The sequence below is a fragment of the Colletes latitarsis genome, chromosome 5 (genome assembly GCF_051014445.1).
Source record: "Colletes latitarsis isolate SP2378_abdomen chromosome 5, iyColLati1, whole genome shotgun sequence".
Lineage (NCBI taxonomy): Eukaryota > Metazoa > Arthropoda > Insecta > Hymenoptera > Colletidae > Colletes > Colletes latitarsis.
Window position 1 is genome coordinate 29660522 of NC_135138.1, and position 18200 is coordinate 29678721.

Genomic DNA, 18200 nt, shown 5'->3' on the forward strand with positions numbered 1-18200 from the left:
ACCTGGTTAGATTAATGAATAATGAAAGAAATTATCTTTGGCTATTATATGTAGATCAATGAACCGCGTCATTAGTTAATGAGTGTCTCGATTATTTTTATTACGATTACGCAGTAATGAAGCATCCAATAGAGAGTAAGTACCAGGTTCAAATACTGGTGGATATTCAAGACCAGGATAATCAGGTGGTGGTGATGTTGGTGGTGGTATGTAGGGTAATGTTGGCGGGTTTAACGAATGTCTACCTGTGTTGGTAAATCCTTTTTGACTTAAGGAATGACTTGCACCACTCTACAAATAAAGTTGTCATGCTGTAGTAAATGTTTAATATAATATTTAAAAACTTCTATATCACTCAGATACATACTTTTGTTGTCAGGTTTGGGGTACATGGTGATGGTGTGTCTGGACTCCAATCACTAACAGAGCTAACCGAACTAAAACTTTGACTAAGTGTTTGTGGACTATTTCCACTGAAGGAACTAACGGATTGACTGATTCCACTATCACCAGGACTTTGGCTATTTGATCGGCTTGGTAAGCGTGATTGATTATAACATTTTTCTCGAAACAATGCTCTATGTAATCTTGGCGATCCTGTGAAAATAATACGAAAAAAAATTATTACAAAATACAACTGTAATATAAAATGAAAAAATTTGTTTACCTAGCAAAGTTTTTTGCGTTTCTTTAGGCAGATCAAGCGTGCAAGGTTTTTGTTGACTTTTATTGCCAAATAAATTTTTCAAGCGACTTGGTTTTTGAACCTGTTCACCTTTATCTAAATGCATTTCAAATGCAGCTGTCATTCCCTCTTGTTCAAATGGGGAAGTTGGTATAGGTGGTGGTTGGTACTGTGCTACATTTTTTAGACGAGTTTTATCGTAATCGATATCCTTTTTATCGCTTCGCCGTAAAGAATCTAACCAATGCTTATCTGATGAATAAAATTTAAAATTTAAACTTGTTAAGTTGAAACTTCCTTTACGACTTATGTTCGCATCTCTTTTTACACGTTGTAAAGTTTCATAAACATGATATGTAAGATCATTGCTAGATCCAGAACAACCTAAAAAGTTAAAACAATTTAAGCTTTTTGTATATTTTATAAACATAATGTTTTAATATAAAACTCACCTTCGTTGCGTATTAGTCGTTTTGGAACTGATTTAATATCTTCCACTAAATTACCGATATTCCTCGCCGAATAATAATCATATGATCTAGAGATTTCATGATTAGAAGATTGTGCTTGATATGTACAAGCATTAGTATTATATTCACAAACTGTACTTGTTTGTTTATCAAACTTTTCAGCAGTATCTGATTTGTTATGATACAAGGAAGTTGCTTGCTTTTGTTCATGTGTAACATTCTTGAAATTAGTTGAATCGCATGGTTTTGCTTGTGGAGAACTTAATCCATCTAATGCATTTTTCTTATGAACACAACTAAGTTCATTTGACCTTTTGTGAATTGAAAGTTTTGACGATTCACCCTTATTTTCATTTCTTTCGAAATCGAAATCTCCACTTAATTGTCTCGTTGTATGTAAGTTATCCATGTGTCGCGCGCTTCCATATGATGCACTATTATTTATTATTTCACCATTATTTTTATTTCGACCATGCATAACGTCATTATTAGCGTATGTTTCGGTAGCAATTTTGGGTTGTTCATTAACTGTCCCGTTATCATGAAAATTTCTATGTTGAACGAGGACATGATCGCTAGTTAAAGGTGTCATCCTTGGTGATACAGACCTATTTCTTGTTATCTGTTCTCGATCTTCTTGTTGAGATAACATAAATTCTTCTAATGTAATAAAACCTTGTAGTTCATCAGGCCTTCTATTTCTGCTATTAAGACACCTATATTAAAATATTGTTTCACTAGTTTCTATACACAATAAGATAAAAAATCAATGTTCAGTGAAAATGTATATACGTATAATAACAAATTCGATAGTAAATATTATTTACAAACCAATTAAGGATAGAGAACAGGAAAATAATTAAAATAAGGAAAGACATGCACAAGATATAAACATATAAAATAAATTTAATCGATATTTAGTGTAAGTTATTTTATTATGCAATGAGAAGTATAATAATACTTATCAGTTTTTTTTTATGATTTTTTAAAATTAAAAATATGTTACTATTATAAAGAAAATAGTATGACTGTAACTCAAATTTAATAAAATTTGTTGAAATTAAATACGAAATATACAGAGCAACAAAAATGGCGTTAATTTTACAACATGCAATATGAATTGTTACCTGTCTGTTGTACGTCTGTAATCACCCATATCTTGAGAACTGTTTGACATATCAGTAGTACTCTGAGATGCACATAATCCATAAAATGTACTTCCTGCGATTGTCATTTGTAAGTCTGGTGAATTTGGGACAGAGTCTTGCTTCCTGAAAAGGAAAATTAATATTATAACTTTATTTTAAGCATAATATTTTTTATTAAATAGATTTACTTGTTGGGTATTGATGTAGGAAGTACTCTTCTGTAACTTCGAAATTGTGCAGTTGGAACAGGTACATTGTGATTTCGTGTACCAAGAAATTTTAAGTATTTTCTGTCTAAACTGGCACCACTAATTTCATGATCTTTGTATCCAGTAGAATCTTTGCGAACAATTTTCTTTAACGATCCAAACGATTTTTCCAGATTTGGTTTATATTCTGCAGTATAAGCGTTTTTAAGTTTAGTTTTTTGTTCACCATCGCTCTCGTCTGTTTCGCTAAAAAGAGCACTATTTCGACTGTGACCATCCGCTCCTAAAGTTGCTTTATTGATTGCATCTAACCACAGAGTAAGAGAATCTTCTGTATCTGCCGAAAAATAAAATACTGTTCCTGTATGATAAACTTTGAATGCATATTTTCTCGATTTTACTTCAGCAGCTCGTGACACAGTAAATCCTGTTAAAGCTATGAGACAATCTGCTTTCATGCTGGTTTGAGTTTTAAACCTATATTTATAAACATAATCAAATATATATTTGTAATAATATAAAATAGAATACCAAAATTTAAAATCAACAAACCTGTATAAAGAGGAACATTTCAAAATAAACCAAGCTTTAGCCCAAGCACCACCTGCACCTCTTGTACGATATGTTAACCAACTTTCTAAATCACCTATACCTATATCTTTAACAGAAATATTCCTTTTTCCTAATAAAGAAGAAACCCAGCAATGAATATTATTAAATTCAAAAAGTTTAGATTAGTAAAGATAAATGGTTTTTATATTAATTTCTTACTTGCAAATAATATGCTTCGTTTTCTGCTACTTCTGGGACTACTACTGGAAGATTTGCTTAAACTTCCATGTAGTCCAATACTTCTGGCCACCATCATAGCCTTATTAACTACTCCTTTTTCCAAATTTTTCTCCTTTTCATAAACTTTCGATTTATGTTCTAGGGATTGAAATTGCTTTGAAGAGCATGAACCATCCGGAGAATCCATATTTTGAAAACAAGATTCAGGATTATGGCATTCTGTTCCTGAACTAGTGTAACCAAACTTTTCAACAAAAGGTTCGTACTTATTACAGATAGACTTGTCTTCTTTCACTTGCTTATCATTGTATTCTCTGTATAAAGAATCCACGTTTAAACTAGGTCTGCATTCGTTACCTAAAGTATTTATTTCATCAATAAATTCTATTGGTTTTTCTGTATAGCTATTACAAACATCGAAATAATCTTGTTTTTCTTGATGATTCAAATTACTTTTTATATAATTTTCCATGCAATATTCTGGTTTTTTCAAATCTCTTCTAACATTAGGTCTTTGAGATGCATAATGTTTATCTTGATCTTCAAAAACTTTCGAACTGTTATCTAAAGGGGAACTCGTTAATTTTGAATAATATTTACGTGGAGGAGGATCTGGAGGTATTAAATGAGATTTAGATTCTAGCTTCTTATTAGACTCAATTTTTGTTAGCTCTACATATTTGCAAGACTGTATCATATTTCCTTGATCAATTGAACCTTTAGTTTGCGTTTTTTGACATATCTGAATTTGAGGAATGTTCCAAGTAATAGTCCGTGTATCATCTTCAGTAGAAATCAAATCACAATTTGTCCATGCTGGCTCTTGAATTTGTATTGTTTCTTTTATCGATGCAGTGGGAGATTTTTTTTCCATTAATTTTGTATGTTCTATCGAGGCACAATTAAATGTTTGGAAAATTTTTCCGAATTTTGTCAGACTCGGATTGTTTTCGCTATTATTCTGCACATAATTATTTCTTGATTCTACTTTATTTTCATTTATTTCGTAGCTTGAACTTGAATTATTTGTAAAGTTTTTAACGCTAAACGCCGCCTTTGATACGTTCTCTAATTCGGCGTTTAAATTATTCGTTACATTTTTCTTGTCATATTTATTTACATCAGAGATAATACATTCATTATTGCTTTGGTTACTTTTTATACTGCTTCCATGACTTACATCAGTTGCCTTACATACAAATGTTTTATGCGAGTCCAAGTATTGAGATTTTTCAACGTATTGTTCGTCATTATTCTGCACAATATGCATGTCAATACCAGTAACGTTTTGAACATTAGTATCAAGGTTCGCACGAGTACTTTGTTTTTTATCATCAATATTTCTTAACTTTTGTTGATCTCCCAAATTTGTAGAAACTAGTTGAATATCAGTCTTAGTTGTAGATACATTGCTTACATTATTTGTAGATGATTCTAATGTACAAAATAATTTCTGTTTTCTGTCTTCTACATTGTCAGTATCCATTAAATCGTATGCTGGTGTACTATAACTTTTATCCAATTTTCCGCGTTCTTTAACATTACATATACTAGATTCTTTACCGCTTAGTATATTCTTACTATTACTATGCCTATCTCTAATAAAATTGTTGCACTCATCTAAAGGCACACTTGTATCACTCAAATTATTATTATTGGTAACATTAATAGATGTTTGAGGAATCTGGCTGGGATTATTTGTATTACTAATAGTTAAAGTTTCCTCGCAATTTTGAATAGTCTTACATTCATCTTTTGCTTCGTGTATTATGTTAATTGTATTATCTATCCGAGGAACATCAGATTTAACAGATTTCTCTTGGAACTGTAGTTTTTTGTCATCAACTTGCCCATCAGGCTTTTTCTTTCTTTTACTTTGTTCTATACTTAAGCACGTTTGTGATCGTAAATTTGAAGGTACATTATCTAGGCCGTGAGCGCAAGATGCCGCTTTGTCGCGTAATTGAGAAGTTGTACTATGTTCCTGTTTCAATTCTTTCCAAAATTGTTCAATATCAATTCCATGTTTAGTAGTAGGACTAGCACCAGTTATAGTAGCTCGTCTTTGAACTGAATTTCTTGGTTTTGTCGAATATAATCGAATTGATAAAGGGGGCTCCGTTTCGCTATCCGAGTCACTACTATCTATGATCATTGTGTCTAATATATTGACAGTATCTAAAATACTTGCAGGTTCCGGACTGGGATTCTTTGGCATGTGCCTAAACAAATTTAGATTTAACATTACACAATTTTTTAATTTCGCTATAGAATGTACAAGTACATAAGATATATATATATTATACCTTGGTAATGGCATTGTGAAATCTGGTATGGTCAATAATTCTGGTCTTGGTGATGGTAAATTATGTTGCCATCGTGTTGTGTATGATGTTTTCTTATTACTGGGAAGTCGATATGGTTTTATATAAATCTGACCATACACTTTTGTGTGCCTTGGTCTACGCTTTAAAGTTAATAATACTTCGGCTGGACTTTCACGAAATAATTCCAAAAGATTTTTTCGTTCCCAACCAACCACAGTCTGATAATTTACCTGAAATGTTCATTTGAATTATTAACATGTAAATATCAAGTAGAAAAGAGAAATTACCTGAACAATTTCATCTCCTTCTTCCATTTTACCACATTGATGAGCAGCTGATCCAAATTTAATTTCAGCAATTTGATGAGCTCCATGGAAAGATGGCAAAATGTAAAATCCCTACAAAAAATAATATTTAAAATTTTCAATTTTGTAATATATAACTGACAATCACTAAAAGTAAATGAATTATTCAGGTACTTTATTTTGAATATCCCACTCTTTATACTACTAAACAATTATCTGAACAGGAACTTAAAGTTGTGTTGAATCAATGATTGCAGCTTTATCTACAAAGGATGTAGCAGATAATTTCTTCTACATTCATTCTAAACTATATCATACCGTTTATGTTAAATTTACTGCATACATTGAATACATTACAGATTTATTTAAAACCAACATGGAAGAAATTATTTGATTTCAAGAAAAATAATTAAAATTATTTTAAAACTTACTAAGTCATCTCCAGGTTTCTTTTTTAAAGTAGCCAAATCTAAACTAGCAGGCTGCAATATCATAGGATCAGTAATATCTTGTATTATATAATCTGCCAGTTTTGCTAATTGACCACAAATTGTTCTGATTTCTTCTATTGGTTTTTCTGCAAATCTATCTCTTTGTGCACATGTGGCCATTTCTAAAGCTAGTTTCATTAGATCAGCTTTTTTATCATTATATTCTAATTGTCCACTGAATGGAGGACGATCAAGCCATCTTACTAATGGCTTCACAGCTGTTATAACTGATGCTACATCAGATAATGTTTGAGTAGTAACAGGTTTGGAGTCTGTCTGACGGGACAATTCATTTTGCAAACTATGTGCTTGACAAGATAAACGCAATGCCAGGAGTTGCAAATTTTCACGATCAAGCTCATAATGAAAATTTCTTAAATATTCTACAGCTTCAAGAATAATCTCTTGATGGCCAAGCTTTATTACTCCAAGGTGTTCTAAATCTTCTGGTCTTAGACTTAATAATTGTTGTCCACTAACACTATGATTTGTGAAACTATGTACATAAGGTAGTACAGAATTATCCAATCCTATAAAAATAATATTCACTCAAGAAATCTTATTACCATAGAAAAAAATGAATAGTGTTAAGGTATCTTGTATCTAACATAATCTATTGTATCCATAAAAATAATGAGCTGATTCAAAAGATATATTAAATTATCATTGCATATAATGTTCACTTTTGTTTTCTGATTTGAAGTTTGTATAATTTATTCTCAAAATAGTAAGTTTAGATTTTCTTTCCCACATCATGTACAGTGTTCTGACATTGTGCAATGTAATGAATAAGATCATCAAAGAGTGTATCAATTACAATAAAAAAAAATATACGTAAACAACGTTCATGATAAATATTGTTAAATCAAGAAATTGCAAAAATGAATGAAATGATTACTTGCACTTATAAGAAATTTTTGCAGTTTAACATTTTCTTTTCAAAGCAAACACATCATCTGTGAATTACACACTTGCAACGTACGATTAAACGAATCAACGCTGTTTTTCACATGTAATAAAGTGACTGATCAAAAGGAAAGAGGGGAGAAAAGAGAGGTACGGGCGTATATAGCAAGTGTATTTTCACAGGCAAATTTTAACGATGTATAAATAACAAAAGTCACTCGTTTCTTTAGGTAGAATAAAAGATACACTAACTCTATAAGAAATTCGATTTTTCGCACCTTTTAACCATTCGCACACTTGATCAGTCTTCCATTCAGCAACATTAACATACGCCATGACCCGATCATGTATTGGATCACAAAATACTAAAGACTTTGTTCGTCCTCAATCGTCCTAATTTCCAGCTCGCCCTGTCGATAACTACTAAATACTTGATTCAACAATAACTGTATGTACACAGAGGTCCATTAATTCGTTCCGTTTGAGGGGAATACGACACGCCAAACATTTCCCCTTCTTTTTCATCGCAAGCTTCTAGTTATCACGCAGATGAAATACTAGATGGCGTTATTTCAGTTTTATTATAGGTTCTCAAATCCTACAGGAGATGGAGGATAGGAAGGGGCGGTAGAAAAGACGCATTGTCAATACTTAAATATTATTATATTCGTTTAACCAGTTACAAAGCCTTAAACCGTGAACGCGTCACGTAATAATTCGTGATAATGGCCGACGGGCAAGTAACTCTTACTCCCAGAACGCGGCGGGGGGGGGGGGGGGACGCTGCTGTCGGTGGCATGGCCGTTCTCGTTAGTTCCCGCTCTAATCCATTGTGGGGCACCCTGCGAGTATTTACATCATAATAGACTATCAATTTTATGAACAGATTATTAATTAATAAATACGTATCATTGTATTCTAATACAATTACTCATTGACTCAATGTAATTTGAATTAAAAGAATTGTACAACACGATTATTTTTTTACGGCTTAATTTGTATGGCTTAATTTTTATTTCAACAGTTAATGGTTATTTGAACTTCTATTGTCTTACCAATTTCACTTCATATACCCATTATAAGCATTTTATGTCCTCTTTACCGTTATGAAGTGTTTGGTGTAGTGATTTGATATTTTTCGCGCGTGACTTAGATTTTGGTTATGCTTGGCTTTGTGTTGCATGACAACATGCTGTCGAACACAAAGGAAAATTAATCTAAATCCTGTAAATCTAACGTGAATCACTTGTTTCTATAAGTTACATTTTTATAAAATGGATACAGAAAGTAAGTGTTAATTCAGTTTGTTATTTGATATTTCCTTCGCTTGTTTATTAGAATTTGTTTGGACTTCAGTCATTATCTATTAGAGCAGTTATTTAATCTTTTTTTACACAATAATAGGATTACTCAAAAAAAAGAAACGGGTCAAGCGAGATGGTAATTTTCAACAGTTGGCTGAAGTTGTTAAAGAGCTTGGGGATTTATATTTTGAGACTGGAAAGTTTGAAGATGCATTGCAAGAATATACAGAACAATTGGAAGTCTGTAGTATTTTAGAAGACAAATTAAACATTGCAGTGGCCCACAGAATGATTGGAGAGATACACACGAATCTTAACAACTATGAGGAAGCATTAAAGCATCAAAACAATTATTTGGGTTTGTTTGTCTTTTAAATTTGCACGATCAATGAAATTGTATCAAACAATTATAATAAAATTGTTGTGTTAGGCAGAAGGAGCCAAAGAGATAAAAAATTTATTAGAAGAACAACGAGCTTATGCCACATTAGGTAGAACATATTTCTGCTGGGCTGAAAGCTTAGTTGAATCTGAGAAAAAGACTGAAGCCCTGAAAAGGGCAAAAAAAGCATATATGAAGAGTATACGGCTTTGCAATGAGTTTAGTATTTCATCTTTTATATTTTAAATATATTAACTTTTTAGGCAATATGACATTATGGAATGTAAAAATATATTTGATATGTTAATTGTCTATCTAGATTAGGAGACACAGATATTGAATTGAAGGAATTGATTACAATGCGGGCACGGTTGCTTTTAAACCTAGGTTTAGTGTTAGAAATTCAGAAAGAACAGCAGCAGGCTATTGATTTAATGGAGAAAGCTGCAGCACTATGCGAAGCACATAATTTGCAAGAAGATTTTCACAGAACACAAGTTGCTCTAGGTGGAATTCATGAACGGCAAAACGACTATGAATCAGCGTTAAAACATTTCAAAACTGCCACTGAGATTGATAATCCGTCCTTAAAAGCAGAAGCGCGATACTTACAGGCAGAACTACTTTTAAGAATGGAAAGGTGGTGCGAGTCGCGCAAGATATTAGTTTCCCTTTACGTTACGGACAATCTATCGGAAAATCTTAAATGTCAAGTAGAAAAGATTCTCAGAATAGGTATGTCTGTAAAAATATAAATTTTTCATGAAATTTATAAATATAAATGATGGAAGTTGTATGTTCTTTTCGATCTAATTTATATTAGATAATAAACTGTTTGAAACGTCGTAGTTTATTGGACGTGAGAGTAATAGAATAAGAGAACGTATTTATAATAAACTACATTGTTTTGAAAAATGTAATATTTTTGTAGTGGTGACTTTAAATGAAACTGAGAATACTTTAAAGACAGAAAAAAGTACAAGCGGTAAGTTGAGACTTTACGAAAAACTAGGAGATACAGCTGTTGCCGCGAACTGTTTCGAGAAAGCTATCGATTATTATCGAAAGATGCTCAATTGCGCAGAAGAGATCGAAAGCGATCGTACAGGAGCAGCCTTGTTAAGTCTAGCTCAAACTTTAAAGGATGTAAAATGCTTTAACGAAGCGTTAGATTTTGCACAGAGGGAATTCAAACTTTGCACAGATTCACGTGAAATTTGTAGATCAGCTTTATTCTTGGCAGATTTACTGATAGACACCAAAGCGACCGACGACAAAATTCAAGAAATTTACAATTTAGCTTGGAGTAATGCAAAAATTTGCGCCGATCCTTCTTTGGAGACGTCCGTTTTAAAAGAACAATTAAATTATTTTATTAATTCTGGAAAAACAGAAGAGACAAGAATGATTCAGGAAAAACTGGATATGTTGAAAGAAGTACCCAGCAGTTCTGACAGTGAAGATGAGATAGATGAAAGTAATATCGGTGCGAATATTTGCTTGGAAGATTTGTCGGATATAGAAACTGAATTGAGAGCCAAGGAAAATAGTAAAACATATAGGAAACGAACAAAAAAACAAACAGTCGTGATAAAAAGAAACGAAAAGGGTGAAACACAGCTTCATATAGCTTGCATCAATGGCAATGTCGAAGCCGTAAAGAAATTACTAACTGATGGTCATTCAATAAATGTTAGAGACCATTTTGGGTGGACTCCTCTTCACGAAGCGGCCAATCATGGTTACGTGGAGATTGCAAAATTATTGTTGCAACATGGTGCGGATGTAAACGATCCAGGAAGCATCATGTGTCAGGGAGTTACTCCACTTCACGATGCAGCATCTTGCGGCAATCTTTCGATGATGAGACTCCTAATGGAATATGGAGCAAATGTGGAACTAACGGCAAATGAAGATGATACTGTACTAGATTGCTTAGAGCAATGGAAAGATCGTGTTGATTATTTGTCTCCCGAAGAACAAGCTGAGTACAACGAAATGCATTCAAAATTGTCTGCTATAATACCAGCAAGCAAAAGAAAAAATTGCAAACAATCGGAAAAGTTATCACGCAATTCAAGAAATTGTATCAATGACAGAAGTAGTACCGAAGGAAAGGTCTCTGCAGGTGAAGATTATAAAAGAACTATAGCCAACTTAAAGCATAGAAGTGACCCAATTGGAACATCCTTGACTCGTACTAAACGCATAATTAACCCGCTTTTGAACAAGAATGAAGTCCTTTTGGATGATTGGTTGGAGGATGATATCAACGAAAGTAGTAACAACAAAAGATATTCCAATGAAGATATCAGTCCAAAAATAAAGAGGAAATCGAGCAATGATGATATTCAGCACGAGAATAATTCGAAGCGTCATAAAACAATGGTTGTGAGTCCTACAATAAAAGACAAGGAATTTGATCAGACTGAAGATGAAAGTAATGATAGTTGTAATACCGAAATAGCGCATTCTTTTAATGTACGCAGAATTCAGAAGAAAAAGCAACAGACTTCTTTATTGTCAATTGGTTTTACCAAAAACTCTGTTTCTCGAACACCTTCGCCTATCAATCCATCTCCCACGGAATTTGAATCAAGAGAAGCTGATGTTATAGTAAAATCGATTATTTTAAATGTATGTGTCGAAGGAAAAGTATTTCAAACTCAGGTACAAATCTCAAATGTGTCGAAACCATCGGTACAAGACATTTTAATGGATATCGAAAAGAAATTTTACGACGATAGCGGATGTAACGCAAAGTTCGATTTAAGAACTACGAACGGTATTGTTGTAAATTCTAATAATGTATTTACAATTTTAAACGAAGGAGACATCGTTAAAAATTTAAAATGTGAAGTGATTGAATTAGAGATACCACCTATCGCTGAACGATATCGGATTATTTGTCAAACTTACAACATAGGTAAGTAACTCTTGTTTGAGTTTACCAATGTTTAAATTGTATTTATTTATTTCTCATTATGATTATTATTTTTAATATTTTCAGATGTCCGTGAATTTATATTAAAGTGTTTAAAATCTTGTGAGAACATGTTCATCTTGCGGTTAAAGCAAGAGGATGTCAGTAGTAAAGAACTTATGTCTGTATTAAAAACTTTAGAATACCAAAAAAACATTCAAATATTAGATCTATCCAATAAAGAATTGCACGAAGCAGGGAATGTTCTGCATGATTGCATTTTGAAATTATCAACTTTGCAAGAATTATGTCTCCAAGGATGCGATATTGATTCTAAATGCTTGAATAAATTAGAAAAACTACCCCCGCAACTCAAGTTTTTAGATCTCAGTTATAATCCACTTGGATCAACAAGTGAAGAAATACTTTCTAAACTTCTTATCCCTCTGGTGCAACTTCAAACATTGATTTTACGATATTGTCAACTGTCTAATATTCAATTTCTTTCAAACAACAATGGCCTGCTAAACTTGGATATTTCTTGGAACAACTTTAAGGAAGATGAATTCTGTACCTCGTTACAGAGACAGCTACTTAATTTAAATTTATCTAGTACCGTTTTTTTAAACAATTTTAACATGGTTAAAAGCACTTTCAATAATAAAAATGTTGTGTTCACAAACTTAGAATGTTTAGAACTTGTTGCATGTAATTTATTGGATAACGATGTAAAAAATATATTGTCGAAAGCGTCGAATCTTTCTAAATTGGTGCTTAGAGGAAATAAAGGAGTAAGTACACAATCTTTAAATTTACTATTAAAGCACACACCAACACTGGCACATATTGATATCAGTGGATGCGAAAGTATCGTCACGTATCCTGATTCAGAAATATTTATCGAGAGTCCAGAAATTTGTACATTAATTGTGAGCATGTCTTCTGACGTGTACGAGTGTTGGCTTTGTTTATGGCGAGGGAAAGGTATTGCGAAAAAATTATCGTATAATCTCGTGATTTTTAAACCTTTGATTAAGGAGTTTACAAATTGAAAATATTTTTATATGTACAGTACCTTAATTGTATAGTCTCACGAACAAAATATTGTAACGTTATATTTTTATACATACAAAATTGAATATATGAACAAAATTTTTTATTTTAACCTTACAGACATCCTTGTTAAGTAATGTATGTAATATATAATAGATAATACATATCAAGTAAATGTAGTTTAATTGACTATAGTTCCCAAGATCACCGTTTTTTATGGTGACACCATCTTCCATAAGATGCATAGTCTGGTATAGTCTTTCCTATACCTCGTCCGTAGTATGATCAAACATGGTTGTTTATAATAATTGTTTCTTCAATTTTGTTTTTATAAAACTCGTATAAATCATTCAAATTTTTTGAACGTCGTGATTAAATACATTCATTATTTTAGGAGCATATATGAGAATGCTCCAAACACGCGAAATATCATGATATATTTTGAAAACACTGATGACAGTTCATAAATAATGTTTATTAATTGATAAGGGTTATAAGCGTAATCGATGCGTAATAATGTAAGTAATGTTACTCAAAAAATGTATAAATCTAGCATGAAAGTGGATTGTTGTAATTTGGAGTTGTGTTGTTTTTTTTTTTCAGAAGTTTATCTAATAAGAAAATATATATATTGAATACATATTCCACTTTAATAAAATGTTTGTGTATTTGAGTAAAAAGATAGCTATACCAAATAATTTTCGGCTTAATTGTATAGCATGGAATCAGAAAGAAGGTTATATAGCAGTTGGAGGAGAAGATGGACTATTGAAAGTGCTTAGAGTGGATTCCAATGCTAATAGTTCTACTAGTGGTGGAAAGTCTCGTAATTTAACTGCTGCTAGCAATTTAAGTATGAATCAGACTTTAGAAGGTCATAATAGCCATGTACAAGTAGTTACTTGGAATGAGCAGCACCAAAAATTGACCTCTAGCGATCAAAATGGTGTGATTATTGTTTGGATGTTATATAAAGGTTCTTGGTACGATGAAATGATAAACAATTGTAATAAATCAGTTGTCAAAGGGATGGCATGGAGTTTGGATGGTTTAAAAATTTGCATAGTTTATGAAGATGGAGCAGTTATTGTTGGTTCTGTTGAAGGCAATAGAATTTGGGGAAAAGAATTGAAGAATATATCTCTTGCTGCTGTACAATGGTCTCCAGATGGGAAATTACTGTTGTTTGGTTTAAAGAATGGTGAAGTTCATCTTTATGACAATCAAGGGGTCTTTTTAACAAAGTTGTCTATGATACCACTCAACAGTGGACAGGCTCCAATAATAATGGCACTGCAATGGTATGATGGAAGAAATGGCTATATTGCTTCTGATTGTCCTACTCTAGCTATTTGTTACCGAAATGGTAAAATACAACTTATGAGAGGTACAAATGATGATAATCCAATTGTAATAGAAACTGGTATGACAACAGCATGGTGTTGTTGGAATAGTTGTGGTTCTTTATTGGCAGTAACAGGTCTGATGCCAATGTTAGGTAATGGGGAAACAAAAGGTACTAATGTCATTCAGTTCTATACTCCGTTTGGTAAACATATGAGAACTCTGAAAGTACCTGGTAGAGAGGTTACATGTTGTGCATGGGAAGGAGGATCTCTCAGAGTAGCTTTATCGGTTGATTCTCATATATATTTTGCAAATATCCGTTTGGATTACAAGTGGACATACTTCAGTAACACAGTTGTGTATACAAATGAAAAGATCAGCAAAGACGGCATTTCTATTATGTTTTGGAACACAGTTAATAATACATGTTGCAATAAATATGTAAGGTCATTAATATCGTTAGATTCGTATGGAGATCATTGTGTGTTAGCAGTAAAAAATGACCTGGTACAAGGATCTGAACAATTCGCTCTTTTAGTTTGTAATTCAATAGCCACTCCAATAGACACAAAGTTCATAGATTTGGAGCCACTATGGGTGACCATGACAAATAGTGTCGTCATTACTGCATCCAAAAATAATTTTTTGGTATGGAGTTACCGCACTCCGCGTAATAGCATGTTGCATACAGGACGGCTTAAAAAAGACAAAATTTATCATATAGACGAAACTCCAACCGGCGTGACAGAAGTAATTCAAGATTTAGACAAAGACAGATCTTTTGTAACACCTATCAATACTAAAGCTACTATGGACCCTATTTGTTGCCTATCTGCGACTGACAATGTCTTATTGGTAGGCAGAGAATCAGGAATGATTCAGCGGTATTCCTTACCGCAGATAACTCTCACAAATAGGTACAATACAGCCTGTAAACTTTTTAAAATTGCAATTAATTGCGACGCGTCTCGGGTATCCATTATAGATACAACTGGTGTTTTGACTATGCTAGATTTAGATGCAGATTCTAAAAAAAACAGTTTTAAGGATGGGGAGTCGGCAGATGGTATAAACAAATTTGAAAGAAAAGATGTATGGGCCATGTGTTGGGCACAAGACAATCCAACTTTATTAGCAATCATAGAGAAGACCAGAATGTATGTTCTAAGAGAATATGATCCTGAAGAACCGATATCATGTTCTGGATATATTTGTTCATTCCAAGATTTAGAGATACGATGTGTCCTGTTGGATGACCTCATGCAAAAACCGGAGGATACAAAAAACGAATTAATAGTAGACTTAGAAGTAAAATCTTTGAGAGACACGAGAGAGTTATTGGATAAAGTGGGATTGAAGGAAGCCAATAACTTCATTCAAGACAACCCGCATCCACGATTGTGGCGTTTATTGGCGGAGTCGGCGCTGAAAAAGCTGGACTTGGAAACTGCAGAAAACGCGATGGTTCGTTGTACGGATTACTTGGGTATACAATTTATAAAACGTCTGCAGAACGTACACAACGATCAGTTGAAGAAAGCTGAGGTAGCGGCGTACCTTGGTAATTACGATGAAGCGGAGAAATTGTATTTAGACATGGATAGAAGAGATTTGGCGATTTCATTGCGTCAAAAACTGGGAGACTACTTTCGCGTGGTGCAGTTGATGAAAATGGGTATTGGTGGATCTGACAAACAGATGGAGTATGCTTATAACAAAATTGGAGAATATTATGCTGAAAGACAGAATTGGGAGGGGGCGAGGGAGTACTACGAAAAGAGCAGAAATTTGGAGAAGCTGGTCGAGTGTTACTACAAGTTAGAAGACTTTATTCAGTTGGCAGGAACGGTGCAACAATTACCAGACAAGAGTCCCTTATTGAAGACAGTGGCAAGGATGTTAGCATCTGTGGGCATGTGCTCCCAGGCAGTTGCAGCTTATATAAAATACGGGGACGTGAAACTAGCCGTGGATACTTGTGTTCGACTTAATCATTGGGACCAGGCAGTCGAATTGGCCAGAACCTATAAAATGGCCCAAATTGGCGAATTATTACATAAGTACGCTACTCATCTTTTGTCTAATGGCAAGAGATTGCAGGCAGTAGAACTGTATAAGAAAGCAAATTACAATCTGGAAGCAGCAAAGTTACTATTTCAGTTGGCAGAAGAGCAGACGAAAACTAGAACAAATCCCTTGCGCGTGAAGAAGATCTATGTTCTGGCAGCACTGCTGATCGAGGATCATATTAATAGTACTCCAGCAATTAAAGGGGCCCGAAGTAACATTGTGATGGGTATAGCAGAGAACAATGAAGATACTCGTATCATAGAGAATGCTTGGAAGGGCGCAGAGGCGAATCACTTTCTTTTATTGGCTCATAGACAAATATATTCAGGAAACATTGATGCAGCTATGAAAACAGCCTTGCGACTCCGAGAATACGAGGACATTTTGGAACCTGAGGATATTTACTGTCTACTTGCTTTATCCAGTGCAGTTAATCATGCGTTTGCTGTCTGTTCTAAGGCGTTCATTAAATTAGAATCATTGGAAAGTATCTCGGAATCAACCAGAGAAGAGTATGAAGATTTGGCAGTGGATATTTTCACCAAAAACAGCCCAAAAGATGTACGCAACTCTAAAACGGAATGTGCGAATTGCGAGAGTCTTGTACCAGATTGGTGCGTCGCGTGTCCTAATTGTATGACTAGATTTCCTCCTTGTATCATTTCTGGAAAACCACTAATGGATCTCAGTAATGCGTGGATATGTACTGTTTGTAGACACTATGTCGCGACAGAGCGTGATGTTGTTAATATTAATGCTTGCCCCTTGTGTCACAGCACAGTTACATACATGTAATTCATGAGTGTAAGTATGCATAGTTCAAATATGACACTTACGTTTTATTGTTTATGTTCATCATATAGAAAGCATGTCATGTTTTCATATGTACACACGTAGTTTGAAACAATTAGAGGTAATAATAATTCAAGAGAATTAATTAAATTTAAAAAATCATTTTTTTGACAGAATATTTTAATTGAACTACTAGATATTTTACTATAAGATAAAGTTATACAAGTTTGCGACCATCTAATTGTTTTTAATAACGTATATTGCAAATTGTACATGTGATTTTTAGAAAGTGATATAACATAACAAATTAATACTGTCTGATCTCATGTGTAAGTTCAAAAACATTTATATATTTTTGCTAAAGAAATCATTTATCAGATACATGGTATATAACTTTTGTATAAGTCATTACTAACATTAGTCTCAGACAATGAGTACTTATGCAATACTTTGTTAATATTCTTGATTGTAGACTTTGAAATCAGTATTGAATGACTGCAATTCTTTGTTTTAAACTTATTTTTCGTGCTTTAAAAGAGAAAAAGACTATGATACATATTTACTTATTTTGTATTGTTTAATCAGTGTCAAAGGGCTACAAGGGTACAATCCTTGGTTTATTATAAAACCTCATGCAATAATAATTACATCTGTATTAGTTCTCGATAGGTTTTAATATCTAGTTCTAGTTTATAATAGGCAATAGTAGTAATTCCGTCCAATAATTAAAGTATTAATGCCGTCCAATATTATAACGCACCAATATAAAGTAAATAATATTTATACGAAGATATTAATAGTGCCTTAAATTTGAATCTTCGTCGAACATGTTTTACGCTTCTTATATTGTTAACCATTTGTTGCATTAAATATGTTCTGAATTACTTCATGCGTGTTTATTCAATCTTCTTTTAATGCACCATTTTTTTAACAGATTTTTTGAACAAAGTTTATTTCATACGCATATATATAAAAATTCTATTTTTTTTTACTGTA

At 33.0% G+C, this 18200-nt stretch overlaps 3 protein-coding genes across 6 annotated transcripts; 2 read left to right on the plus strand and 1 right to left on the minus strand.

Annotated features, from left to right (window-relative positions):
* Positions 1 to 73: 73 nt before the first annotated feature.
* Cnk (connector enhancer of ksr) lies at positions 74 to 7836 on the minus strand. Of its 3 annotated transcripts, none has more exons than XM_076765606.1 (12): positions 7612 to 7836; positions 6368 to 6957; positions 5919 to 6029; positions 5611 to 5861; positions 3284 to 5526; positions 3065 to 3194; positions 2492 to 2989; positions 2283 to 2426; positions 1138 to 1856; positions 668 to 1069; positions 368 to 597; positions 74 to 291 (listed from the first exon to the last, which is right to left on the minus strand). In XM_076765606.1, the coding sequence occupies exons 1-12, from the start codon at positions 7667 to 7669 to the stop codon at positions 76 to 78; spliced, it is 5592 nt and encodes a 1863-aa protein (XP_076621721.1). In that variant the 5' UTR covers positions 7670 to 7836; the 3' UTR covers positions 74 to 75. The 3 variants fall into 3 exon arrangements, with proteins under 3 accessions (XP_076621721.1, XP_076621720.1, XP_076621719.1); XM_076765605.1 differs by having other exon boundaries at positions 1138 to 1859; XM_076765604.1 differs by having other exon boundaries at positions 1138 to 1871; positions 7612 to 7835.
* Positions 7837 to 8146: 310 nt separating this feature from the next.
* On the plus strand, positions 8147 to 12994 carry LOC143342111 (tonsoku-like protein). Of its 2 annotated transcripts, XM_076765607.1 has the most exons (6): positions 8147 to 8620; positions 8738 to 8995; positions 9072 to 9237; positions 9339 to 9754; positions 9951 to 11945; positions 12030 to 12994. In XM_076765607.1, exons 1-6 carry the CDS (start codon positions 8608 to 8610, stop codon positions 12992 to 12994), a joined length of 3813 nt encoding a protein of 1270 aa, XP_076621722.1. In that variant the 5' UTR covers positions 8147 to 8607. The 2 variants fall into 2 exon arrangements, with proteins under 2 accessions (XP_076621722.1, XP_076621723.1); XM_076765608.1 differs by lacking the exon at positions 8147 to 8620 and having other exon boundaries at positions 8857 to 8995; positions 9068 to 9237.
* A 430-nt stretch (positions 12995 to 13424) lies between these two features.
* On the plus strand, positions 13425 to 18088 carry Oseg4 (intraflagellar transport protein Oseg4). Its single transcript, XM_076765610.1, has 2 exons — positions 13425 to 13513; positions 13599 to 18088. Exon 2 carries the CDS (start codon positions 13653 to 13655, stop codon positions 17205 to 17207), a length of 3555 nt encoding a protein of 1184 aa, XP_076621725.1. The 5' UTR covers positions 13425 to 13513; positions 13599 to 13652; the 3' UTR covers positions 17208 to 18088.
* The last annotated feature ends 112 nt before the right edge of the window (positions 18089 to 18200 follow it).

Excerpts from the sequence above, each read along its gene's own strand:
- Cnk (XM_076765604.1), bottom strand. The coding sequence starts at position 7,669 with ATGGCGTATGTTAATGTTGCTGAATGGAAGACTGATCAAGTGTGCGAA. Across the intron at positions 3,195-3,283 it reads ACGAAGCATATTATTTGCAA|GAAAAAGGAATATTTCTGTT; the intron begins GTAAGAAATTAA and ends CTTCTTTATTAG. Across the intron at positions 292-367 it reads CCCCAAACCTGACAACAAAA|AGTGGTGCAAGTCATTCCTT; the intron begins GTATGTATCTGA and ends CTTTATTTGTAG.
- Oseg4 (XM_076765610.1), top strand. The coding sequence starts at position 13,653 with ATGTTTGTGTATTTGAGTAAAAAGATAGCTATACCAAATAATTTTCGG.
- LOC143342111 (XM_076765607.1), top strand. Across the intron at positions 9,755-9,950 it reads AGAAAAGATTCTCAGAATAG|TGGTGACTTTAAATGAAACT; the intron begins GTATGTCTGTAA and ends ATATTTTTGTAG. Across the intron at positions 11,946-12,029 it reads TTGTCAAACTTACAACATAG|ATGTCCGTGAATTTATATTA; the intron begins GTAAGTAACTCT and ends TAATATTTTCAG.